The sequence below is a fragment of the Ornithorhynchus anatinus genome, chromosome 11, assembly GCF_004115215.2.
Source record: "Ornithorhynchus anatinus isolate Pmale09 chromosome 11, mOrnAna1.pri.v4, whole genome shotgun sequence".
Lineage (NCBI taxonomy): Eukaryota > Metazoa > Chordata > Mammalia > Monotremata > Ornithorhynchidae > Ornithorhynchus > Ornithorhynchus anatinus.
The window spans coordinates 59,166,693-59,192,125 of NC_041738.1; the positions used below are offsets into that span (position 1 = coordinate 59,166,693).

Genomic DNA, 25,433 nt, shown 5'->3' on the forward strand with positions numbered 1-25,433 from the left:
ATCCAGAGGGCCGCGAGGCCCAGGCGGGAGTCGTCAGCCTCACGCGGAGACCCACGGCCGGCCCTCGGCCCGGTCGGTCGTGCCGGCCCCTCTGGCCTCGCATGAGGAACACGAGTGCCGGGCCGGCACTGCCGCCGCGCGCCGAGCTCGGGGAGGGAGACGGGCGGGGAGCCCGCCTCTCTCCCCCTACGGTGGGTCCGGCTCTCCGGGGCACGAGGTGGGCAGCGGGCTGGCCCGTCTGGGCTCCCGTGAGCCGGGCACCGCGCCCCTTCTAGGCGGTGAGCCCGTCGTCGGATAGGGATTGCCTCCGTCTGCCGCCCAACCGTCCTTTCCCAGCGCTTAGCACGGTGCCCCGCGACCGAACGAGCAGCGTATGTCACCGCCGTATCGCACTAGCCAGGCGCTCGGTACGGCGCCCCGCCCACGGCGAGCGCTCGACGGGTACGGTCCGACGAACGGCAGCCCGGAGGAGGGGGCCGGGTGGCATCTCGCCCTCCGGGCGGAGGCCTCGGGCGTGGGCGTCTCCCCCGTGCCCGCCGCGGCTGCCATTTCCTCTCGGCGCCCGCCTCCCCTCCCGTCCTCCCCGGGGGCCGGGCGACGGGGTGAGGGATCCCCCCGGCCCACCCCCTTCCGACCCCCGCTTCTCCAACCCGGGGTGGGGGGGTGGGGGTCTCGGCCCCGACCCGCTCCCACCGAGCCCCCGCCGCCCCCCTTCAAAGACGGGGCGGGGCCGGCTGCCGGGAAGGTTCGTTTATTTTCCTATGAACACCGAGGTCTGCAGAAGCAGGTCCCGGAAACACGAGGAGGCGAGGAAACGGCCAACGGTCCTCTCAGCCTTGGCTTTCGTAAGCTTTGCGGTTCGGGAAACGTACAAACTTCAGACAGCTGCAAAAATAGTGTCTCTGGGAGAAAATAGAGTCTCTACCCGGATACAAGAATAGGCGTCTCTCTAATACGACTCAGAGGGCTCCGGCCGGGAGCCCACACGGCCCCTCCCCTCCCCGCCCCAGCCCCCCCCCCCCCCCCCGAAGGACCCGGCTGGGAGGGGGACGGGGGGCCGCGGACCACCTCCCCGCCCCGACCCCGGGGGACCAGGTCCCGCGCGGAGGCGGGGAGCGAACGTCCCGCGGGCACCGCCCGCCCACCGGGCGGGCACGGGGGCGGGGTCCCGCTCGGCCTCCTCCGGGGGACGCCGGGGTCGGGGGGGAGCGGGGCGGCCCCCCGCCGCCGCCGGCCCCCCGAAGGGGCCCGAGGAGGTCGGGGCGGGGGGGATGAGAGAGGCGGGCGGCCGTGGCGGGTGAGGGCGGGGGGCCCGGACCGTCCCGCCGGGCCTCGCGCCCCCCCCCCCCCCGGGGCGGGCGGCGGGTCGAGCGCCTACGGGCCGGGGCCGGGGCGGGGAAGGGGAAGCAAAGTGCTTGAAGACCCAGAGAGGCAAGCGGCGCCGGCCCTCGGAGGAGTCCCGGGCCCGGAGGCGGGGGGCTTCCCGGCGGCGAGGCGCCGGACCCCGCCGGCCGGTCGACCGGGAGGGGACGCGCGGGCGTCGGGCTCCCCTCCCCCGGCCCCCCCGACCCCCCCGGCCCTCAGACCACCAGGGAGCTGTGGAAGAGCGCCGCGTCCTCGGCCTGCGGGGGACGCTGCCAGGGCGGGCGGGCCAGGGCCGGCGGCTCCGGGTCCGTGCGGGGGGCGGCCAGGAAGGCGCCGGGGCCGGGGCCCGGGCCGCCGCGGAAAAGGAAGCCCGCCCCGCGCGACGGCGGCCGCCCCAGGCTCACGGGACAGAAGGCCGAGCCCGTCGGGTTGAAGTGGACCTTGTTCTTGTCGGGGCAGGAGGGCAGGAAGGCCTGCTCGGGGCCGGGGGACCTGCGGGTCGGTGTGAGAGACGCACAGAGACACAGAGAGACAGAGAGACGGGAGGATCCGGGTCAGGGGTGGCGGGAGCCAGAGGGGCAGGTCTGGGGCGGAAGGGGCGAGGCCCGGGGCGGAGGGGGAGAGGCCGGCCCGGAGGAGGAGGGCGAGGCACGGCGGGCCAGGCCCAGGACGGGGTTGGCGGGGAGCGATCCGCGCCCAAGGGAGCCCGGCGTGGCCGGTCGGGGCGGAGGCCTCGGGGACACCGGAGTCAGACCGAGCGCCTGGTCGGGGGGGGGGGTCCCGCCTGCCGCCGGGGACCAGTCCGGCGGGAGCACGGGCGGCCCCGGCCCGAAGCCCCCCGCGGCCCCCCGGCCCGTCCGCCTCCCTCCCCCTGCAACCCCCGGGACGTCGGCGGGGCCGGCTCTGCCCGCCCCCTTCCCCCTCGGTCCTCTCCCCGGGCTCGGCGTGGACCCGGCGGCGTCTCTCTCGTCACCCCTCCCTGCGGGCATCGGGGCGGGGGGCGGGGGGTGGGGAGGGGGGTTGGCGCGGGGGCAGGGGACGTGTCGTCCTCTCCCGGGCGCTCGGTACGGCGCCCCCGCACACGTCGAGGGAGTAAATCCCCGACGGAGAGGGAGGCAAGCCAAGCGCACGGCGTCTACCGGCGCTTCGTCAACGGCGATAATAGGATGTGCCAAGCGCCGGGGCAGGGACGAGGCGATCAGGTCGACCCACGCGGGGCTCACGGTCTTCATCCCCATTTGACGGATGGGGCCAGTGAGGCCCAGAGGTGAAGTGACCCGCCCATGGTCACGCGGCGGACGGGCGGCAGGGTCAGGATTAGAACTCACGTCCTCTGACGCCCCGGCCCGGGCTCTCTACGGCTGCCCCTCCCCTAGACCGTAAGCCCACCGGGAGCGGGGAGGCGGCGCGGCGCGGCCGACGGGGCCCGGGCGTCGGATGGGTCCCCGTCCCGGCTCCGCCCCCCCGTCCGCCGCGTGACCCCGGGCAAGTCGCTTCACGGCTCCGGGCCTCAGCGACCTCGTCCGCAAAACGGGGGACGGAGACCGGGAGCCCCGCGGGGGGCGGGGACCGGGCCCCACCCGATTTGTCGCTATCCACCCCGGCGCGCGGTACGGTGCCCGGCACCTAGGAAGGAGGCGCTTCGATTCCCAGATGCTAACAGCGTGGTGTCGCGGCGCGCTCTCCCGAGCGCCCGGTACGGCGCTCCGCGCACGGTGTACGCTCAGCGAATAGGCCAGACCGGCCGGCCGGGGGTCGGGCCCGACGGACGCGCCGACCGGGGAGGACCGACGGGGTGGGGGGGGGGTGGGGGAGACGACTAGGTCACCGGCCGGGGGGCGAGGGATGGTGGCCGGCGGCTCTCTGGGGGGCCGGGGCGATGAGGAGTCGAGGAGGTCGCCCCCTCGCCCTCCCAGGCGCCGGGGTCCCCGCGGGGAGGGGTTTCCGGCCTCCCGGGCGGGCTACGGGTGACCGGGGGCCGGCTGCCCGGACGGCAGCTCTAATAACGCCGGTATCCGTTAAGCGCTTACTACGTGCGGGGCACCGTTCCGAGCGCTGGGGTGGACCCAGGGGAGTCGGGTCGTCCCACGCGGGGCTCCCAGCCTTCACCCCCGTTTTCCGGATGAGGTCACCGAGGCCCCGAGGGGTGACCCGCCCACAGCTGACCCGCGGCAGAGCCGGGATTCGAACTCACGACCTCTGACTCCCGAGCCCGGGCCCTTCCCGCCGGGCCACGCCGCCTCTCCGTACACCTACGCCCGAACTCTACACCTCGCGGGGCCGGCCCGGTACCCGCCCAACGCCCCCAGGTGGGCCCCGGGCGGGGCGGGGTCGGCTCTCGGGCGTCCTCCTCGTGCCCCACCGGCGGGCCCGGAGGAATCTGCCTCGCTGGCCAGGGGGACCCCTGGATCCGAGCCTCGGCGACCCCGGGGAGGCGGGAGACGCGGGCCGCACGCCGGGGGCCGGGGGGGAGGAGGGATCCGGGGGGGCGGGTTCGAGAGAGGCTCCCACTCACGTGGCTTCTTCGAAGGCCTGGACCTTCTCGCAGCCCTCGGGCGGCTCCCGCTTGAAGACGCAGCTGTGATTGGGGCGGGGCGACGAGGCCGAGGCCGGGACCGGGGAGGGGCTGCCCGGCTCCCGGGCGCCCGGGACCCCGCCGGCGCCGCCCGCGGGGAGGGCGGGTGGAGGGGCGGGAGCGGGAGGAGGAGGGGGAGGAGGATCTGGAAGCAGAGCGGAGCCCTCAGGGACCCGGAGAGGGCCCCGGGAGCCGGGGGGGACGCGACGGGAATCCCGAGCTCCCGCGGGGCCTCGGTTCCTCGCCGGTTCCGCAGCTGAGGGCCTAGTACAGCGCTCTGCACACGGCGAGCGCTCGATAAATCCGACTGAACGAACGTGTCCCCCCCCCCCACCCCACGTCATCTTCTGGGCCTCCCCCTTAGCGTGGTGCCAGGCCGCCACCCCCAGGAAGCCTTCTGGATCCCCGCTCCCCGTCGGCGTCCCCGCTGTCCGCCCGGCCGGCGATCGCTCACGCCCCCGCCGTGGGCGCCGCTCTCGGCTCGGACGGGGGTCTTCCCGGGGGGCGACGGCCTCTCGGCCGTGCTGGGGACGGACGGGCGGGGGGGGGGGGGGGGGGGGCCGGGCCGCTCACCGTTCTCCTCGGCGTCGGGCACGGCACCCTCCGTCGTGCCCGCGGGCCCGTCGGGGGTGGCCCGGCCGGGGGCGCGGGGGGGCGATCGGGCGGTGGCCGGGGAGGGGCTACCGGGCTCCAGGGGCAGGAGCGCGGGGTCGCCGTAGCCGCCGTGGGGAGGGGCCGGGGCCCGGTGCCCGTCCGGAACGTCCAGGATCTGCGGGAGGGAGCGGGAACGTCAAGAGCGGGAGCCGCGGGCGCCCGGCTCGGGGTCGAGGGGGAGAGGGGAAGGGCGGAGGGGCCCGGCCCCCCGTCGGGGTAACGGGTGGGAGGGGCCGGGCCGGGGCGAGCTGTCCGTCGGGGGTCCCGGCCGCACCCGACCCCTGACGCCGACGCGCCCCGGGGCGGGGGCGGGGGGTCGGCCCACGGACGAGCCAGGGGCCGCTCCGGGGTGGGGGGCCCGAGCCGGCCCCTGGCGCGGGTCACCTGGAGATCCCTTCTGGTTCCGCGCCCGCGGTCATCCCTTCGGCCGGCCCCTCTCCGCTCGTCCCCCCCGGGCCCCCCGCCTCTCCGCTCATCCGTTTCAGCCCCGCCCCTCGGCGTCGGGTCCCTCGGGGCCCCGGACCCCTCCCCGGTCCTTCCTCGCGGCCCCTCCCCTCCGGGCTCGTCCCTCGGGGCCCCGGACCGCCGCGCTCAGCCCGGGAGACCCAAGGCGGGGGTGGCCCGGGGCCCCTCCCCGCCAGGCCCCCCGGGCCCCCCGCTCACCCTGAGCAGCTGGTTGTCGCCCTGCTCCGTCACGAACGCCTCCACCAGCTCCTGGTTCAGCCCCTCCAGGCTCCGGTGCAGGCAGGGGCTGAGGCGCAGGACGGGGGACCCCGAGGGGAGGCCCGGGGTCGCCATCTAGGACACACGGGCCCAACGCGGGGAGCTCGGGAGAGCCGGGGGGGGGGGGGGCCGGGGCGGGTTCGGGGGGCCCCCGCGGCCGGCCGCCCGCCCCCTCGCACGCGGAACTCGAAAACGACACGCCGCGGCGTCCGGTGAGCGCCCGCCGCGCGCCGGGCACCGTACCGGGCGCCGGGGCGGACACGGGCGGACGGGGTCGGACGCGGTCCCCGTCCCGCGGCGGGCTCACGGGCCCGATCCTCCTCTTCGGGTGAGGGGACCGAGGCCCGGAGGAGCCAGGTCACTCGCCCGAGGTCCCGCGGCGGGCCGGTGGCCGAACCGGGATTAGAACCCGCGACCTGCCGAGGCCCAGGCCCCCGCCCTGACCGCCCCGGCACGCCGCTTGGGCGGCCCGACCCCCGAGGGCCCCGCGCCGGCGCGGAGCCGGCCGGACTCACCCGTCCGGCGGCCTGCACGGAGTGGTCGCCCTGGAGCGGGCAGCTCTGCCCCTTCTCCCTGGTGCTCTGGGTCAGCTTCGTCCTCTGCAGCTGCTGCCTCAGCTTGGCGACCTGAGGGGCCGGAAGCGGGGAGGGGGAGAGCGGGTGGGCCGGGGGCCCCCCACGCCGCCGCCACGGGCCGGGGGACGAGCGCGCGAGGCGGGGAGGGGCGGCCGGCGGGCGGCCGCCCGCCCCGCCGAGCCGGGGAGGTTCGCGGCGGGAGGGCGAAACGGGGAGCCGTCTCCCAACTTCAGGAAGCACGCTGCCCGGTGGGGCGAGGCCGACGGGGCGGAGGGACGGGCCCGGGGGGGCCGCGGGGCCGGCGGAGGGGGCCCGGACGCCCCGCGGGCCCCGGGGGGGGGGGCCGTACCTCTTTGCGGTGGTCGGTGCTGCCCCAGGACGCGGAACGCTTGTGAGCGCGGGAGCTGGTTTTCTCGTTGTCCATCTCGGGCCAGGACAGGGGGGTCTGCGGGCCGAGCGACCGTGAGCGGCGGGGCCGACCCCCGCCCCGCCGGCGAGCGGGAGAGGGCCCGATCCGCCCCCCCCGGGGGGCTCGGTACAGGGCTCCGCACACGGCGAGGCGCTCGACACGTAGGAACGGATGATCCCCGGAGGAACCGTGGGAAGGTTTCCGGGGCTGACCCGCCCTAGACCGGCGGCTCGTCGTGGGCGGGGACCGTCTCTACCATCTCCGCGGCACCGTACCCCCCCCCCCAAGCGCTTAGCGCGGCGCTCGGCGCGCCCGACGCGCTCGATAAATAGCGGGGACCGACCGCCCGAGGTGGCCGCGCTCTCTCCGTTCCGATCCGTCTCCGCCCTCGTCGGTGGATGTTCGCCCCGGCGCCGCGGAAAGAGCCCGGGCTCGGGAGTCACGGGGTCGCGGGTTCTGATCCCGGCTCGGCCGCCTGCCCGCTGGCACCCGGGGCGGGTCGCTTCACTCCTCCGGGCCTCGGTCGCCTCGGCTGGAAGACGGGACGGGGACCGCGTCCGACGCCATCTCCTCGTACCCGCCCCGGCGCGCAGCACAGTGCCTGGCACACGGTAAGCGCTCAGCGAGTCCCCTTATGATTATTACTGCTCCTGTCCGTATCTTTAGACTCCGTCTCGGCCCCTCCGGGTAATACGTTTCCAGGTCGGAATCCTCCCGGAGACCGTCGGCTCCTCGAGAAGCAGCGCGGCTCGGTGGAAAGAGCCCGGGCTCGGGAGTCGGAGGACGTGGGTTCTGATCCCGGGCGAGTCGCTTCCCTGGGCCTCGGTGACCTCATCCGGAGAATGGGGATGAAGACGGGGAGCCCCACGTGGGACAACCTCCCCCCCGGCGCTTAGAACGGTGCTCGGCACATAGTCGGCGCTTAAGAAATACGATCGTTGTTATCACTGTGGGCAGCGATCGTGCCTAGCGACGCTACTGTGATCTCTCCCGGGCGCTCGGTACAGTGTTCTGCGGGCAGTAGGCGTTCGGTAAACACCCCTGACTGACTGACTGCAAGCCTGACGGGGGCAGGGAACTTGTCCATTGTACTGCACTCTCCCGGTAATAATAATAATATCTGTTAAGCGCTTACCCTGTGCAGAGCACCGCTCTAAGCGCTGGGGGAGACACGGGGCAATCGGGTCGTCCCACGGGAGGCTCGCGGTCTTCATCCCCATTGTACAGAGGAGGGAACTGAGGCTCAGAGAGGAGACTTGCCCCGAGTCACACAGCTGATTAGTGGCGGAGCCGCGATTAGAACCCGCGACCTCCGACTCCTCAGCCCGGGCTCTTTCCACCGAGCCACACTGCTCCTCTGAGAGCTCGGGACAGCGTTCTGCGCCTAGCACGCGCTTCGATCGATCGCTGTCGGTTCAGAGGGATGGGGAAGCCCCGGGCACCCGGCAGGCCGGGCCTCTCGACGGGGGCTTGAGTCTGGCCGAAGCCCCCCCGGGGTCCCGCCCTGCCCGAGAACAGTGCTCGGCACACGGTGAGCGCTTAACGAATACCAGAAAGAGAAAGAAAGGAAAGAGAGGAGCATCATGGAGAGAGCCCGGGCCCGGGAGTCAGAAGGACCCGGGTTCTAATTCCGGCTCGGCCACCTGTCCCCTAGGTGCCCTCGGGCCAGCCCCTTCACTTCTCGCCGCCTCAGTTCCCTCATCTGGAAAATGGGGATGAAGCCCGTGAGCCCCACGTGGGACGGCGACGGCGTCCGCCCCGATTTTCCCGAATCCATGCCAGCGTTCAGCACAGCGCCTGGCCCGCGGCGAGCGCTCGGCCACGGAGCCCACGGTTCTTATTACAGGCACCTAACGGAAATAAATTACAGATAGGTCCGGGATCTTCGAAGCCGTCACTGCGGTGGTGGGCGGCGGGCCGGGCCGGGCCCGCTTCCTCTCCGGTGACCCGACGGCAGCGGGCTCGGCGCGGCAGAAAGGGAGGCGGTGCCCGCAACCGCCGGGGGCCGCCGCCCGCGGGCCCGCCCGCCCCACCCCGGCCTCGGAGAAGCAGCGTGGCTCAGTGGCAAGAGCCCGGGCTTGGGAGTCAGAGGTCACGGGTTCGAATCCCGGCTCGGCCACTCGTCGGCCGGGCGACCGTGGGCGCGTCACTTCGCTTCTCGGCGCCTCGGTGACCTCATCTGGAAAACGGGGATGCAGACCGGGAGCCCCACGTGGGACAACCTGATTCCCCTGCGTCTCCCCCAGCGCTCAGGACGGTGCTCGGCAGGTAGCAAGCGCTTAACAGATACCAACGTTACGATTATTATTATTATTATTATTACTACCGGCCCCGGCCGCTCAGCTGAGGGTAGGGGGTGGGAGCTGGCCACCCCGGCAAGAGTTTTCCCAGGGGCGGGGGGTGACCAAGCGGTGCGGCCTCGTGGATGGAGCCCGGGCCTGGCCCTCCGAAGGGCCCGGGGTTCCAATCCCGGCTCCGCCACTTGTCTGCTGGGCGACCTTGGGCGGGTAATAATAGATAACAATAACGTTGGTGTTTGTTAAGCGCTTACTACGTGCAGAGCACAGGGGAGAGACAGGGTGATCAGGTTGGCCCACGTGAGGCTCCCGGTCTTCACCCCCATCTGACAGAGGAGGTCACCGAGGCCCGGAGTAGCGAAGCGACTCGCCCACGGTCACCCGGCTGACGAGTGGCAGAGCCGGCATTCGAACCCACGACCTCCGACCGCCAAGCCCCGGCTCCTTCCACTGAGCCACGCTGCTTCTCAAACGGTGGTATCTGTCAAGCGCTTACTACGTGCACAGCACCGTTCTAAGCGCTGGGGGATAGAAGGTGATCAGGTTGTCCCCCGTGGGGCTCCCGGTCTTCATCCCCGTTTTCCAGATGAGGTCACCGAGGGCCGGAGAAGCGAAGCGACTCGCCCACGGTCACCCGGCTGACGAGTGGCGGAGCCGGGAGTCGAACCCATGAGCTCCGGCTCCCGAGCCCGGGCTCTTAACCCCGGAGCCGCGCTGGCGGCATCTCGCCGGGCCCCCTCCCCACCTCGCCGTCGTCATCGTAGGCGCTTAACAAGTACCACCCTCATTATCATCACCCCCAGCCACCCAAGGCCAGGAAAAGCGGGGAGGGGGGAGGGTCGGACGGGGAACCGGACGCGGGCAGCTGGCCGTTCCCGCCGCCCGGGGTCGAGCCGGCGTCCCGACAGCCGGACGCCGCGGCCGCCTCCCCGCCGGCCCGGCCCCGCTCCCCCGGACCGCGCCGGGGGGCCCTGCCCACCCCCGCCTCGGCCTCCGGCACAACTACGTGCCGGACGCCGTCCTAAGCTCGAGCTGGACGCGGCCCCCCTCCCACGTGGGGCTCCCGCTCTCGATCCCCACTCTACCGACGAGGGAACCGCGGCCCGGAGGAGTGAACTGACCCGCCCGAGGTCACCCAGTGGACCGGCGGCGGAGCCGGGATCGGAACCCGGGTCCTTATTAATAATAATAATAATAATAATAATGTGGGTATCTGTTAAGCGCTTACTACGTGCAGAGCACCGTCCTGAGCGCTGGGGTAGACACAGGGGAATCAGGTTGTCCCACGGGGGGCTCCCGGTCTTCACCCCCGTTTTCCAGATGAGGTCACCGAGGCCCAGAGAAGGGAAGTGACTCGCCCACGGTCAGCCGGCTGACGAGTGGCGGAGCTGGGATTCGAACTCGTGACCTCCGGCTCCCAAGCCCGTGCGCTTTCCACTGAGCCGCGCCGCTTCCAACTCCCGGGCCCGGGCTCTCAGCCGCTAGGACGCACCTCCCGGGCCCAGTGCTCTGCACACAGCGAGGTCTCAACGGACTCTCCCGATCGATCCATCGAGGGGCGCTCGCTACGGGGCGGACACCGTACCGCGCGCCGGGGAGAGGACGGTGAAACTGGGAGACGAGATCCCCGGCCCTCGAGGAGCTGACGGGTTTCTGTGTGTAGAGCGCCGTGTCAAACCCCTGGGAGAAACAACAAAAATTCCTAGGTACCATCCCTGTCCTTAAAAGTCTACCGGGTGTAGAGCGCTGTACTGAGCGCTCAGGAGAGTCCAATACAGTGGCTCCAAACAAAAACTCCTCACTCGAGGCTTCGAGGCTCTCCATCACCTCGCCCCTTCCTACCTCTCCTCCCTTCTCTCTTTCCACCGCCCACCCCGCACGCTCCGCTCCTCCGCCGCCCGCCTCCTCGCCGTCCCTCGGTCTCGCCCGTCCCGCCGTCGACCCCCGGGCCGCGTCCTCCCGCGGTCCCGGGACGCCCTCCCTCCTCACCTCCGCCGAACCGATTCTCTTTCCCTCTTCAAAACCCTACTTAAAAATCACCTCCTCCGAGAGGCCTTCCCAGACTGAGCTCCTCTTCCCCCTCTACTCCCTCTGCCATCCCCCCTTTACCTCTCCGCAGCTAAAGCCTCATTTTCCCCTTTTTCCCTCCGCTCCTCCCCCTCTCCCTTCCCATCCCCACGGCACCGTACCCGTCCGCTCGACTGTATGTATTTTCGTCACCCTATTTATTTTGTTAATGAATCGTACATCGCCTCGATTCTATTCAGTCGCCATCGGTTTTTACGAGACGTTCTTCCCCTCGACTCCGTTTATCGCCATCGTCCTCGTCCGTCCGTCTCCCCCGATCAGACCGTAAGCCCGTCAGACGGCGGGGACCGTCTCTATCTGTTGCCGACTTGTTCATCCCAAGCGCTTAGTCCAGTGCTCTGCACATAGTAAGCCCTCGATAAATACCATTGAATGAATGAATGAATACAGTGGAGTTAGAAAACGTAATTATAATAGTAAGGACGGTATTTGTTAGGCCCTCACTGCGTGCCGAGCGCCGTTCTAAGCGCCGCGGTAGACACGGGGTCATCAGGTCGGCCCCCGTGAGGCTCCCGGTCTTCATCCCCATTTTCCGGATGAGGTCACCGAGGCCCGGGGGAGGGAAGTGACTCGCCCAAACTCACATAGCTGACAAGGGGCGGAGGCGGGATCGGAACCCACGACCTGTGACTCCCAATAATACCGCTGTTATCTGTTAAGCGCCTCCTATGTGCCCAGCGCCGTTCTAAGCGCTGGGGGAGATCCGGGGTCATCGGGTGGTCCCCCGTGAGGCTCCCGGTCTTCATCCCCATTTGACAGATGAGGGAACTGAGGCACCGAGAAGCGAAGCGACTCGCCCCGAGTCGCACGGCCGAGGGGTGGCGGAGCCGGGATTAGAACCCGTGACTTCCGACTCCCGAGCCTGGGCTCTGGCCACTAAGCCGCCTCGCTTCCAAGGAGCCGACCAGCGACCGCGCGCAGAGCGCCGCCCTAAGCGCTCGGCACGCGCCGGGGCCCTCCCGTCTCCACCCCCTCGCTCCCATCCTTCCCCGGGTCCAAAACACCCTCCGTGGCCATCCTCCGCCAAACCCTCCGGCTCGCCCCGTCTTCCAAGTCCCCCCCCCCGTCGGTCCGTCGCATTTACGCAGCGCCGGGCGCGCGGCGCGCCGCGCCGAGCGCGGGGGAGAGCGCAGCGGAGAGACCCGCTCCCCGCTCCCCGCCCACAGCGAGGTTCCAGGTCTAGAGGCGCGCGAGGTCTAGAGCGGAGGCGCCTCCCGGCAGCCTTCCGGGACCCTTCCGCCGACGCCAGCCGGAATCCCCTCTTAATCCGGTCGGTGCCGGCGCGCCCTCGCGCCCGGGGCCCTCCCGCCCGGCCGCCCCCTCCGTACCTGGGTGGCCTTGTCGTTGACGCAGCAGGGCCCGGGGCCGTCGGCGTCTCGCGGCCACTGGCCCAGGAGGTAGGAGCCCAGGATGGTGTCCAGGGAGAAGGTGCGTCGAACTCGGGGCGGGAGAGGGCGGCACCCGGGCTTCTCCGCTGCCGTGGCACAGGGGGTGCCCGCTGGAGGAGACGGGGCACACACCGGGCATTTGATTCGCCTGCCTCCACGCCTTTTTGGTTTCGGTATTTAAGCGCTCACTCTGTGCCGAGCACCGTTCCAAGCGCTGGGGGAGATCCCGGGGTCATCGGGTGGTCCCGCGTGAGGCTCCCGGTCTTCATCCCCATTTTCCAGAGGAGGTCGCTGAGGCCCAGAGAAGCCAAGCGACGCGCCCACAGTCCCACAGCCGACGAGCGGCGGGGCCGGGATTCGGACCCGTGACCTCTGACTCCCAGGCCCGGGCCCTTGCCCCCCCCGCCCGAGACCCCCAGCCTCTCGCGGGCGGGGAAGGGCCCCGTTTCCTGTGGCGGTCTACTTTCCCCGGCGCTCGGCACGGTGCTCGGCGCACAGTAAGCGCTCGACAAATAACCACCACACCGTTGGTACCTGTTAGGCGCTTACTAGGTGCCGGGCACCGTTCTAAGCGCTGGGGGAGATACAGCGTCATCAGGCCGTCCCACTTGGGGCTCCCGGTCTTCATCCCAAATACCCTCGTCATTAGAGACGCAGGGTGGCTCAGTGGCCAGAGCGGGGGCTTGGGAGTCAGAGGTCATGGGTTCCAATCCCGCCGCCGCCACCTGTCGGCCGGGGGACCCTGGGCAAGTCGCTTCACTTCTCGGGGCCTCAGTGACCTCGTCTGGAAAATGGGGATGAAGACTGGGAGCCTCACGTGGGAAACCCTCGTTTACCCTGTATCTCCCCCAGCGCTTAGATAAGTGCTCGGCACATAGTAAGCGCTTATCGAATGCGATCATCAGTATTATTATTATTACGATTAAAGTGGCGGGGGGGGGGGGGGGAGTGCCGGGCAAGCACTCGGTACAGAGCTCTGCACACAGTAAGCGCTCACTCAATGTGATTGAATGAATAGGGCCAGCGGTCCCGCAGCAGGGATGGGGGGGGGGGATAATAATAACGTTGCTATTTGTTAAGCGCTTACTATGTGCCGAGCACTGTTCTAAGCGCTGGGGCAGATACAGGGCGATCAGTTTGTCCCACGCGAGGCTCCCAGATAATCCCCATTTTCCAGATGAGGTCACTGAGGCCCAGAGAAGCGAAGTGACTCGCCCACGGTCACCCAGCCGACGAGCGGCAGAGCCGGGAGTCGAACCCATGACCTCCGATTCCGAAGCCCACGCTCTTTTCACTGAGCCACGCCGCTCCTCCGAGGGGGCGGGGGGCATCGGACTGGACCCGGTCCGGCGGTCACGCGGTGGGTCTCCCCCGACTGGACCGTGAGCCCGACGCTGGGCGGGGATGGTCTCGCTCTCTGTTGCCCGACTGTCCGTTCCAAGCGCTCAGTACGGTGCTCTGCACATAGGAAGCGCTCCCTAAGTACGACTGAATGAATGGGGATGACGCAGGGGGACGCAACGAGGGGGGCGGGGGCGGGGCCCAGCAGTCGCTCTGAGGGGAGATTTGGGGGGCGGGGGGGCCGGGCCCGGCCGCCCCCCGGGCAGGGACGGGGGAGAGGAAAAGCCCCCAGGGAAGTCACGGCCGTCTCCACCGCCCGGGATAATAATAATAATAATGTCGGTACTTGTCAAGCGCTCACTAGGTGCAGAGCACCGTCCTGAGCGCTGGGGGAGACCCAGGATCATCGGGTCGCCCCACGCGAGGCTCCCAGTTAATCCCCATTTGACAGATGAGAGAACTGAGGCCCAGAGAAGCGAAGCGACTGGCCCACGGCCACCCAGCCGACGAGCGGCAGAGCCGGGACTCCCAAGCCCGGGCTCTTTCCACTGAGCCACGCTGCTTCTCCGGGGATCGGGAGGCGGGGGGCGCGGGGAGGGCCCGGGGTGAGTTTTGGGGGGCCACCGAGGCGGCGGGTGGCGGGGGGGGCCGAGCCTGGCAGGGGGCGGGCAGGGTGGGGCGTCCCGTCTACCGGCCCGGGGCTTTATCGGGCACCTGGCGGGGGCCGGGCCCGGGGGCAGGAGGGGGGGTGGGGGGGGGCGGGTGGAGGCGGGGTGCTCCCCGCCCTGGGGCCGGCGGGCCGGACCCCGCGCGAGACGACGGGAAGGCCGACGTCCGCTATCCGGCGCAAGCGCCCAGGTCGTGCCCCCCCGGGACGGCTCGCAGCAGACAAGGGGCGGAGCCGGGATTAGAACCCATGCCCTTCTGACTCGTGCGCTGCCCACTAGGCCGCGCCGCTGCTTCTGATAACAGTGGCTGCTCAGTGCTGACTGTGTGCCCAGCACTGCTCTAAGCACTGGGGTAGATCCAACTTAAGCAGGTTGGACACAGACCCTGTCCCGCCTGGGGCTCCCACTCTCATCCCCACTGTCCAGATGAGGAAACCGAGGCACAGGGCAGTGAAGTGACTCGCCCAAGGCCACACAGCAGACCCGTGGCGGAGCCGGGATCGGAACCCGGGCCCTTCTGACTCCCAGGCCCGGGCTCCGTCTACCAGGTCAGGCCGTTCACGCGATACCGGCGAGGTGCCAGACACCGTACTAAGCGCCGGGGTGGACAGGCGCAAAGCGGGTCGGACCCGGTCCCTGTCCCACGTGGGGCTCCCGGTCTCAATCCCCATTTTACGGATGAGGGAACTGAGGCCCGGGGAAGGACCACCACGACAATTCTGCTTCTCGTTAAGCTCTTCCTGTGTGTGCCGAGCACCGTTCTAGACGCTGGGGTTGGATACAAGCTGATCGGGTTGGAGACCGTCCCTGTCCCCCGGGGAGATCACGCTCTCATCCCCGTTTTTTCACAGACGATAATAACGTTGGTATCTGTGAAGCGCTTACTGTGTGCCGAGCGCTGTTCTGAGCGCTGGGGGGGGGGGGGGGGCACGGGGGAAACGGGGTGGCCCACGTGGGGCTCACGCTCTTAATCCCCATTTTACGGATGAGGGAACCGAGGCACCGAGAAGTTCAGCGACTTGCCCAAAGGGTGGCTCGGCGGAAAGAGCCCGGGCTTTGGAGTCGGAGGTCATGGGTTCGAATCCCGGCTCGGCCACCGGTCAGCCGGGTGACTGTGGGCGAGTCACTTCACTTCTCTGGGCCTCAGTGACCTCATCTGTAAAATGGGGATTAAGACTGGGAGATTGGGACACGACCTGATTCCCCCGTGCCTACCCCGGCGCTCAGAACGGTGCTCTGCGCATAGTAAGCGCTTAACAAATACCAACATTAATTAATTAGAAGCAGCAGCGTGGCTCGGTGGAAAGACCACGGGCTTGGGAGTCAGAGGTCATGAGTTCAAATCCCAGCTCTGCCATCTGTCAGCCGGGTGACTGTGGGCGAGTCGCTTCACTTCTCTGGGCCTCAGTGACCGCATCTGTAAAATGGGGGCGAAGACTGGGAGCCTCACGTTGGGACCACCCGATGACCCTGTGTCTCCCCCGGGGCTTAGAACAGTGCTCGGGCACATAGTAAGCGCTTAACAGATACCAACGTTAATTAAGGAGTTAAGAAGCCACCGTCCCCCCCCTCTGCCAGCTCAGATCCCCAGGGTGGCAAGGAGGCGACTTAGCCCGGGCGTGGGCGGGCACGGGGGCAGACGGCTGAGGTGGTGGCCCCCGGCCCGGGACCCCCACACCAAACCCTGCCGCCTTCCGGCCGGACGGGGCCTCGCCGCGGGCCGGGGGGCCCTCGAACCCGTGGCCTCTTCCCCGGCCCAAGGACATCCCGGAAGGACCGGCCAAGCGGACTGGCCTCGGGCCGGCACGTCCGTCCGTCCGGTCTCCGCCCTGCCCCGGGCCTCCCTGGGGAGGGGCGTGCAGGAGGGCCAGGAGAGAGGGCACCGCAACGCGAAGCGGCGTGAAAATGGGAAGCGGCGAGGCTCAGTGGAAAGAGCCCGGGCTTGGGAGTCAGAGGTCACGGGTTCGAATCCACTTGCCGGCTGGGTGACTGTGGGCAGGTCACTTCGCTTCTCTGGGCCTCCGTGACCCCATCTGGAAAACTGTGAGCCTCCCGGGGGACAACCCGGTCGTCCTGTATCTCCCCCAGCGCTTAGAGCAGTGCTCGGCTCATAGTAGGCGCTTAACAAACACCACCGTTATTATGAAGACAAGGGCGGCCGCATAGGTCACGGGTTCTAATCCCGGCTCCGCCGCTTTGTCCGCTGGGAGGCCGTGGGTTAGTCCCTTCGCTTCTCGGGGCCTCGGGGACCTCATCTGGAAAATGGGGATGAAGACTGGGAGCCCCACGGGGGACAACCCGATGACCCTGCATCTCCCCCAGCGCTTAGAACGGTGCTCGGCACATAGTAAGCGCTTAACAAATACCGACATTATTAGTATTAGAGTAGCAGCGTGGCTCGGTGGAAAGAGCATGGGCTTTGGAGTCAGAGGTCACGGGTTCGAATCCCGGCTCCGCCACCTGTCAGCTGGGTGACTGTGGGCAAGTCACTTAACTTCTCTGTGCCTCAGTGACCTCATCTGTAAAATGGGGATTAAGACTGCGAGCCCCACGTGGGACAACCTGATTCCCCCGTGTCTACCCCGGCGGTTAGAACAGTGCTCTGCACATAGTAAGCGCTTAACAAATACCAACATTATTATTATTATTATTAAAGTGGGATCGAGCCCCATGTGGAACGGGGACTGTGTCCACCCCAGCGCTTAGTCCAGCACCTGGCACATAGTAAGCGCTTAAATACCAAATGATGACTATTATTATATCATTTAACCGGAAGGTAACTGTGAGCGTGTCTGTCGACTGCGTTGCATTGTACTCTCCCGAGCGCTTAGTTCAGTGCCTGGCACAGAGTGAAAGCTTAACAAATACCTCCATCGTCATCATTATTAATTATTATTATTGTTATTATTATTTAGAGCCCCTCCCTCCCCGGCCCCGCAGGCTCAGAGCGTCCGGAATCCGGTTGGGGGGCAGGCGGGCGCCGTCCCGGCTCCCAGGCCGGGGGCGAGGGGGTGAGAGACCCTGAGAAAAGCCCTCCGCTGCCGACCTGTCCTCCCCGCGGACCCCCCGGGCCGGGCGTTACCAGCTGCACGTGAAGCAGCCGAGCCTGGGTCCGGGGGTTCAGAAGGACCTGGGTTCTAATCCCGGCCCCGCCACTTGTCTGCTTGGGCGAGACACTTCCCTGCTCCGGGCCTCCGTTCCCTCCTCTGGAAAATGGGGGATGGACGAGAAGCAGCGGGGCTCTGTGGCAAGAGCCCGGGCTCGGGAGTCAGAGGTCGTGGGTTCGAATCCCAGCTCCGCCGCCTGCCAGCGGTGTGAGTCTGGGGAAGCCGCTTCACTTCTCTGGGCCTCAGTGACCTCATCTGGAAAATGGAGATTAAAAGTGGGAGCCCCACGGGGGACCACCCGATGACCCTGGATCTCCCCCGGCGCTTAGAACGGCGCTCTGCGCAGAGTAAGCGCTTAACAAATCCCAACATTATTATTATTACTTCACTTCTCCGGGCTTCCGCTCCCTCATCTGCGAAACGGAGATTAAATCCTCCTCCCTCCAGCTTCGCCGTGTCCCACCTGATAAAAGCTCTATCTTGCCCCGAGTTGAGAACAGCGCCGGCCACGTACTCGGCATTTAACGCCCCCATCATCATCCTCAATCCATCATTTGAGAGCTGTGTGCGGAGCCCTGTGCTAAACGCTTGGGAGAGTACAGCCATCATCGGGCACACTCCCAGCCCACGGTGAGCTTGCAGCCTACAGGGGGAGAGATCCCATCGCCAAAATAATAATAATGACGACGATGATTATCGCGGCGTCTCTTTAGAGCAGTCGGAGGTCGTGGGTTCTAATCCCGGCTCCATTTATCAGCTGTGCGACTTGGGGCAAGTCGCTTCGCTTCTCTGCGCCTCATCTGGAAAATGGGGATGAAGACCGGGAGCCCCACATGGGACAACCCGATGGCCCTGTAATAATAATAATCATAATGTTGGGATCTGTGAAGCGCTTACTATGTGCCGAGCACCGTTCTAAGCGCTGGGGGAGACACAGGGGAATCAGGCTGACCCACCTGGGGCTCACAGTCTTCATCCCCATTTTACAGATGAGGGAACCGAGGCACCGAGAAGTGATCTGCCCAAAGTCACACAGCTGACAGGTTGACAAGCGGCCGAGCCGGGATTCGAACCCATGACCTCTGACTCCAAAGCCCGGGCTCTTTCCGCTGAGCCACGCTGCTTCTCTACCTCTTCCTCTCTTCTCTACCTGTATCGACCTCAGTGCTTAGAACAGTGCTTGGCACATAGTAAACGCTTAACAAACGCCAACATTATTATTACTATCGAGCGCTTATTGTGCCTGGACGGTGCCATCAGATCGAAATGGGAGTTTAATAATACTGTGCTTCCTATGTGCCGAGCACCGTTCTAAGCGTCGGGCAAGCGACGATGGAATCTGGCCCCGGGTAGGTCGGAAAGCGCTTCCTAAGTCCGGAGATCTCTTCTGAGACCCAGCGTGGCACCAGGGTTAGAGCCCGGGCCTGGGAGTCAGAAGGTCTGGGTTCTAATCCCAGATTCCCGAGCCCGGCCTCCATCCACACAGCGATAATGGCATTTGTGGAGCGCTTACTCCGCGCCAGGCACCGTACTAAGCGCCGGCGTGGATGAAGCAGATGGGGTTGGCCCCGGTCCCCGTCCCCCGTGGGGCTCACGGCCTCCATCCCCATTTTCCAGAGGAGGGCACTGAGGCCCAGAGAAGTGACCGGCCCAGGGTCGCACGGCAGACGGGTGCTCTGCATTTATTCGATCGTATTATCTATTGAGCGCTTCCTGGGTGCAGAGCACTGCACTAAGCGCTTGGAATGGACGACCGGGCAACAGAGGGAGACCATCCCTGCCCCACGGCGGGCTCACGGCCTAAACGGGGGACGGCGGAGCGAAACAGAACAAAAACCGGACCACAGCATCGATATAAATAGGATCAAGGGGATGTACGCCTCATTAACAAAATAAATAGGGTGATAAATAATATATTCCTCCACTCCTCCTCCCCATCGCCCCGACTCCCTCCCTCTGCTCTATCCCCTTTCCCGCCCCACGGCACTGGGGTGTCTATTTGTACTTGCTATTTATCACCCTATTTATTTTATTAATCATGTATATCTCCCTATAATTCATCTATTTGGATGCTATTGATGCCTCTCTACTGGTTCTGTTGTCCGTCTCCCCGCTACTACTGCTACTACTAATAATAATCACGGTACTTGTTAAGTGCTTACTACGCGCCAGGCACCGTACTAAACACTGGGGTGGGTACAAGCAGATCAAGTTGGACGCAGTCCCTGTCCCACAAGGGCCTCGCGGCCTCAATCCCCGTTGTGCAGATGAGGAAACTGAGGCCCAGAGAAGTGAAGTGACTCGCCCTAAGTCACCCAGCAGACGCGTGGCGGAGGCGGCATTCGAACCCGCGACCCCCGAGCCCGGGCTCTTTCCACCGAGCCACGCTGCCGCTGCTTGTATCCCCCGCGGCGCTGACGTCCAGCGTCTGGCACAGAGTAGGTGCTTACCAAATGCCACAATTCTTATTACTAGGGCTGACACCCGCCCCCCGATTAGACCGTGCGCCCGTCAAACGGCAGGGACCGTCTCTATCTGTTGCCGACTTGTTCATCCCAAGCGCTTAGCCCAGTGCTCTGCACATAGTAAGCGCTCAATAAATACTATTGAATACAAGGCTGCCTGGGTCTAGCACGTGGAGGGGAAACAGGGCGAGTAGGTTCATTCGTTCGATCGCATTTATCGAGCGCTTACTTTGTGCACGGCGCTGTACTAAGCACTTGGGAGAGTCCAATACAACAGATATATTCCCTGCCCGCCACGAGCTCTTCCCCTCGGAGGGAAGTTGGGGGGCGGGGGGAGATTCATCCATTCATCCAATAGTATTTTATTCATCCATTCGATTCGTATTTACTGAGCGCTTCCTATGGGCAGAGCACTGTACTAAGCGCTTGGAATGGACAATTCGGCACCAGAGACGATCCCCGCCCAACGACGGGCTCACGGTCCGAACCGGGGATAGCCCGGGGGCTCCTTAATCTGGGCCGAGAAATGCAGCTGCTCGATCAGTTCTCTGTGTCCCAGTCTCATAATAATAATAATAATAATGGTATTTGTTGAGCGCTTACTATGTGCCGAGCACCGTTCTGAGCACTGGGGGAGATCCAGGGTCATCAGGTTGCCCCACGTGGGGCTCACGGTCTTCATCCCCATTTTACAGACGAGATCACTGAGGCCCGGAGAGGTGAAGCGGCTTGCCCGAGGTCACACAGCCGACAAGTGGGGGAGTGGGGATTAGAACCCACAGCCTCTGGGCCCCAGTGCCTTTAAGGAGTAAGTGCTTAACAAATCCCGTTATTATTAGGCCTGGCCCCTATCCACTAGGCCCTGCACTGGGGAGAGTACAATATAAAATAATAATGCTACTTATTAAGCACCCACGTGCCAAACACTGCACTAAACAGTGGGGTAGAGACAAGCTAATCTCATGGGAAGACTCGGAATCGTGTTTGGATCGGGGGTGCGGGGGAATCCTTGGCGCCTACACCAATCAACGGCCTTTACTGAGCGTCTACTGGGTGCGGAGCACTGTACTAAACGCTCGGGAGAGGACAAGACCATCCATCGGTGGCGTTTTTTGAGCACCTACCGTGTGGGGAGCACCGTATTCCACACTCAGTGGAATATTTTGAGCACTTAGGGCTTGGGGAAGGACAAGACCATCCACCGACGACGGGCCGGGAATGTGAGCGTTAATTCGGCGGTGCACATCGCGCTCTCCCGAGCGCTTAGTAGAGCGCTCCGCACAAGGTAAGCACCAAACGCGATTGATCGACAGTATTTTCGGGGCACTGGGTGCAAAGGACGGTACCGAGCGCTGTGGGGAGGACGATACAATCGGCGCGATTCTCTGAGCACTTACTGGGTACAGAACACTGTACTAAGCACTGGGGAGAGGGCAAGAGGACAGGATAAGCCCCACATTCCCTGCCCGCCAACAGCTGAGAGGGGGAGACGGACATTAGAAGAAATAAATGAATGACATAAACGGTCTTAGGTGGCGTGGGGCTGGGAGGGGGGTGCGATAAAGCGAGCGGGAGAGGAGGAAAAGTGGGGCTCAGTCAGGGAAGGCTCCCTGGAGGAGATGGGCCCTCCACTGGTCCGCCGTGTGACCCTGGGCCAGTCACGTCACTTCTCCGGGCCTCGGTCTCCTCACCCGTCAAATGGGGATGAAAGACCGCGAGCCCAACGTGGGGCGGGGACCGGGTCCGACCCCATTAGCTTGGATCCACCCCGGCGCTTAGTACGGTGCCTGGCACGGAGTGGGCGCTTAACCCGTCCCGGTGCCTGCCACATAGTGAGCGCTTAACTCCTGCAACTGCCGGGCACATCGTGAGCGCTTATCCAATAGCTTACCCCATACCACTGCCGGGCACAGAGTGAGCGCTTATCCCATACCACTGCTGGACACGTAGTGAGCGTTTATCCAGTACCACTGCCGGGCATGTAGTGAGTACTTAACCCATACCACTGCCTGGCATGTAGTCCGCGTTTATCCAATACCACTGATGGGCATATACTGAGTGCTTACCCAATAGCTTACCCCATACCACTGATGGGCACATAGCGAGCGCTTATCCAATAGCTTATCCCATGACACTGATGGGCACATAGTGAGCGCTTATCCCATACCACTGCTGGGCACGTAGTGAGCGTTTATCCAATACCACTGCTGGGCACATAGTGCTCGCTTAACCCATAGCACTACCTGCCACATAGTGAGCGCTTAACCCATAGCACTGCCGGGCACATAGTGAGCGCTTAACCCATACCACTGCCGGGCACGTGATGAACGCTTATCCCACAGCACTGCCGGGCATGTAGTGAGCGCTTACCCCATGCCAGTGCTGGGCACATAGTGAGCGCTTATCCAATGCCAGTGTTGGGCACATAGTGAGCGCTCATCCCATAGCACTGGCGGGCACGTAATGAGTGCTTATCCCATTGCAGTGCTGGTCACATGGTGAGCGCTCATCCCATAGGACTGGCGGGCACGTAAGTGAGCGCTCATCCCATAGCACTACCGGGCACGTAGTGAGCGCTCATCCCATAGCACTACCGGGCAAGTCGTGAGCGCTCATCCCATAGCACTGGCGGGCACGTAGTGAGCGCTTATCCCATTGCAGTGCTGGTCACATAGTTAGCGCTCATCCCATAGCACTGGCGGGCACGTAAGTGAGCGCTCATCCCATAGCACTACCGGGCACGTAGTGAGCGCTCATCCCATAGCACTACCGGGCAAGTCGTGAGCGCTCATCCCATAGCACTGGCGGGCACGTAGTGAGCGCTTATCCCATTGCAGTGCTGGTCACATAGTGAGCGCTCATCCCATAGCACTGGCGGGCACGTAATGAGTGCTCATCCCATAGCACTTCTGGGCACGTAATGAGCGCTTATCCCATTGCAGTGCCGGTCACGTAGTGGGCGCTCATCCCATAGCCCCGGCGGGCCCGTAGTGAGCGCTCACCGCAGGCGACCATGGGCGTTAGGGCGACAGCGAGCAGAAGGCGGGTGAGGCGCGCAGCGCTTAGGGCAGGCCGCGCTCCGGGGGCCCCGCGGGGGGGGGAGGGGGAGGAAGAGGAGGAGGAAGAGGAGGAGGAGGAGGAGGAGGAGGAGGAGGAGGAAGGCGGATGGGCCTAGGCCTCGCGCGGGCACAACTTGTAGCGCAGCAGTGCGCGCGCTGGAGGGGCCGGGGGGGCCGGGGGGGGGAGGCCAACGGTCCCCTCCCCCTCCCCCCGCTGAGGGGCTGGGGGGAGGGGCGGGGCGGGACGTGGGGCGCAGGGTGCGAGCGGGGTCTGACCTGGGCGCGCGGCGCCGTCGCGGCGCTGATGGAGCTGGAAGGGGACGGTGGCCCGGAGGGGCTGCGGGCCGCCCACCCGCGGGGAGCCCGGACGCCCCCCGGGCCCCGCCGCCCGGACCCCCGGCCCCGCCGCCGCCGCCGCCATCCGCCCCCTCCCCCCGGACCCGCCGCCGCCGCCGCCGCCGCCTTATCAGCCCTCCGGGGGCGGGCCCCGCGCCGCCCCGCCGCGCCCATTGGCCCGCCAGCCCGCCAATGGGAGCGCCGCTCGCCTCAGAGGCCGCGCCCTGGCTCGACGCCCATTGGCCGCCGCCGCCGTCGCTCCCCGCCTCCTCCCTCCCCGACCCTTCGGCCCGCCCCCCCCCCGGCGGCCACCAATCACAGCGCGCGGAGGGAGGTCGGCCCCGCGGGGAGGGGGGTGGGGGAGGGAGGAGAGCGCGTGCGGGTCGGCCGGGGGGGAGGGGGGAGTGACGTCACGGGCCTGTCGGGCCCCCTTCCACTCGGTACCGATGACGTCACGGGGGAAGGAGCTCCGGCCCGGGCCTGGGTTAATAATGGTGGTATTTGTTAAGCGCTCACCATGCGCAGAGCGCTGTTCTAAGCACTGTGCTGGGGGAGAGACAGGGTCATCAGGCACGTGAGGCTCACAGTTAATCCCCATTTTCCAGATGAGGTCACTGAGGCCCAGAGAAGCGAAGTGACTGGCCCAAAGTCACCCAGCTGACAGGTGGCGGAGCCGGGATTCGAACCCATGACCTCTGACTCCCAAGCCCGGGCTCTTTCCACTGAGCCACGCTGCTTCTCGCCTTGTTGTGTTGTCGGCCTCCCCGCTTCTAGACTGTGAGCCTGGTGTTGGACAGGGATTGTCTCTCTCTGTTGCCCAGTTCTTCATTCCAAGCGCTTAGTACAGTGCTCCGCACACAGCGAGTGCTCAGTAAGCACAACTGAATGAATGAGGCGACGGAGGCCCAGAGAAGTGAAATGACTTACCCAAGGACACACAGCAGCGTGTGAAGCAGCGTGGCTCGGTGGAAAGGTCCCGGGCTTCAGAGTCAGAGGTCATGGGTTCGAATCCCCGCTCCGCCGCCTGTCAGCTGGGTGACTTTGTGCAAGTCACTTGGCTTCTCGGGGCCTCAGTTCCCTCATCTGTCAAATGGGGATGAAGACGGTGAGCCTCACGTGGGACCACCCGATGACCCTGGATCTCCCCCAGCGCTTAGCACAGCGCTCTGCACATAGTAAGCGCTTAACAGATGCCGACATTATTATCTTTTTTATTGGTTAAATGCTTCTACCGCACTGGCCCGGGAGACCGTGAGGTGCTCTTTCTCCATTTTCAAGTCGGGCTGGGCCGGTGCCAGTCCCCGAAAGGAATGAGGAAAGGAGAAGTCGAGGAGTTGCCCAAGGTCACCCGGCCCGCTGGTTAAGCGTCTCAGCTACTCTTCCTAAATTCGACCGAGTCGGTGTGGTGTTTCGGGGGGGCGGGTTTGGGGGTCAGAAGAAGGGATTTCAGTGACTTGCGTACGCGGCAAAGCCAAGAACGAGATTGGCCCGCCGTTCGCTGAAGCCAATAAAAGAAGATTGTCGGGGACACAGATCATACAAAACCTCAAACCCTCGCGAACCAGGATGGGACCCGTCCCCAGAATGGCGGGCCTCATTCAGCGGGGCCGGGGTCCCCTGCGGTGTGAAAATCATTCCTTCTCCCACTTTGTTCTTGAAAAAAAAAATGTAAACCAGCAAGAAATAGCCAAACACCTTCGCCAAGAGCCTGGGCCAACAGCCCTGAGACGGGCCAACCTCCCCACGGGAGGGAAAGAATAAGCCCAGGATCTAAATGCCTCCCGAGCTTTGTTCTCTTTCAGACCTTGGGGGGAATTTTAATAATAATAATAATGTTGGTATTGGTTAAGCGCTTACTATGTGCAGAGCACTGTTCTAAGCACTGGGGGAGATACAGGGTCATCGGGTTGTCCCACGTGAGGCTCCCAGTTAATCCCCATTTTACAGATGAGGTCACTGAGGCCCAGAGAAGTGAAGTGACTCGCCCACAGTCACCCAGCTGACAAGTGGCCGAGCCGGGAGTCGAACCCGTGACGTCTGACTGCGAAGCCCGGGCTCTTTCCCCTGAGCCGCGCTGCCTCCCCAATGCTGTTTATGCCTTTCTTCCTTAGAGGTCTGAGCACTTTCACCCGGCTATTAGGCGCCCATTCGTCCTCGTGCCGTTCCTCCAGGGTAGGGCGAGGCCGCGATTGTCCTCCCCGTTTTATGGATGGAGAAACTGAGGCCCAGAGAGGGTAAGTGACTCTCCCAAGGTCACACGCCGAGGCGGAAGGTTCCACGTGTCCTGGGGCCCAGAGGGAGTCAGCGACTTGCCCAAAGTCACACAGCGAGACAGTAGGTTTCCTTCATCCTGGGGCTCGGGTCAGTGCTCTCCCCTCTTATG

The 25,433-nt window shown here is 65.8% G+C and overlaps 1 protein-coding gene across 1 annotated transcript; it reads right to left on the bottom strand.

The window, feature by feature from the left end:
- Window positions 1-1,041: 1,041 nt before the first annotated feature.
- Window positions 1,042-23,096, bottom strand: FAM117A (family with sequence similarity 117 member A; the record flags this gene model as incomplete). Its single annotated transcript, XM_039913640.1, has 8 exons — window positions 1,042-1,857; window positions 3,881-4,085; window positions 4,514-4,709; window positions 5,258-5,392; window positions 5,833-5,943; window positions 6,242-6,337; window positions 12,015-12,184; window positions 22,991-23,096. Coding segments are annotated over 8 exons (1,296 nt in total), but the record flags the coding sequence as incomplete, so codon positions are not given.
- Between the last annotated feature and the right edge of the window lie 2,337 nt (window positions 23,097-25,433).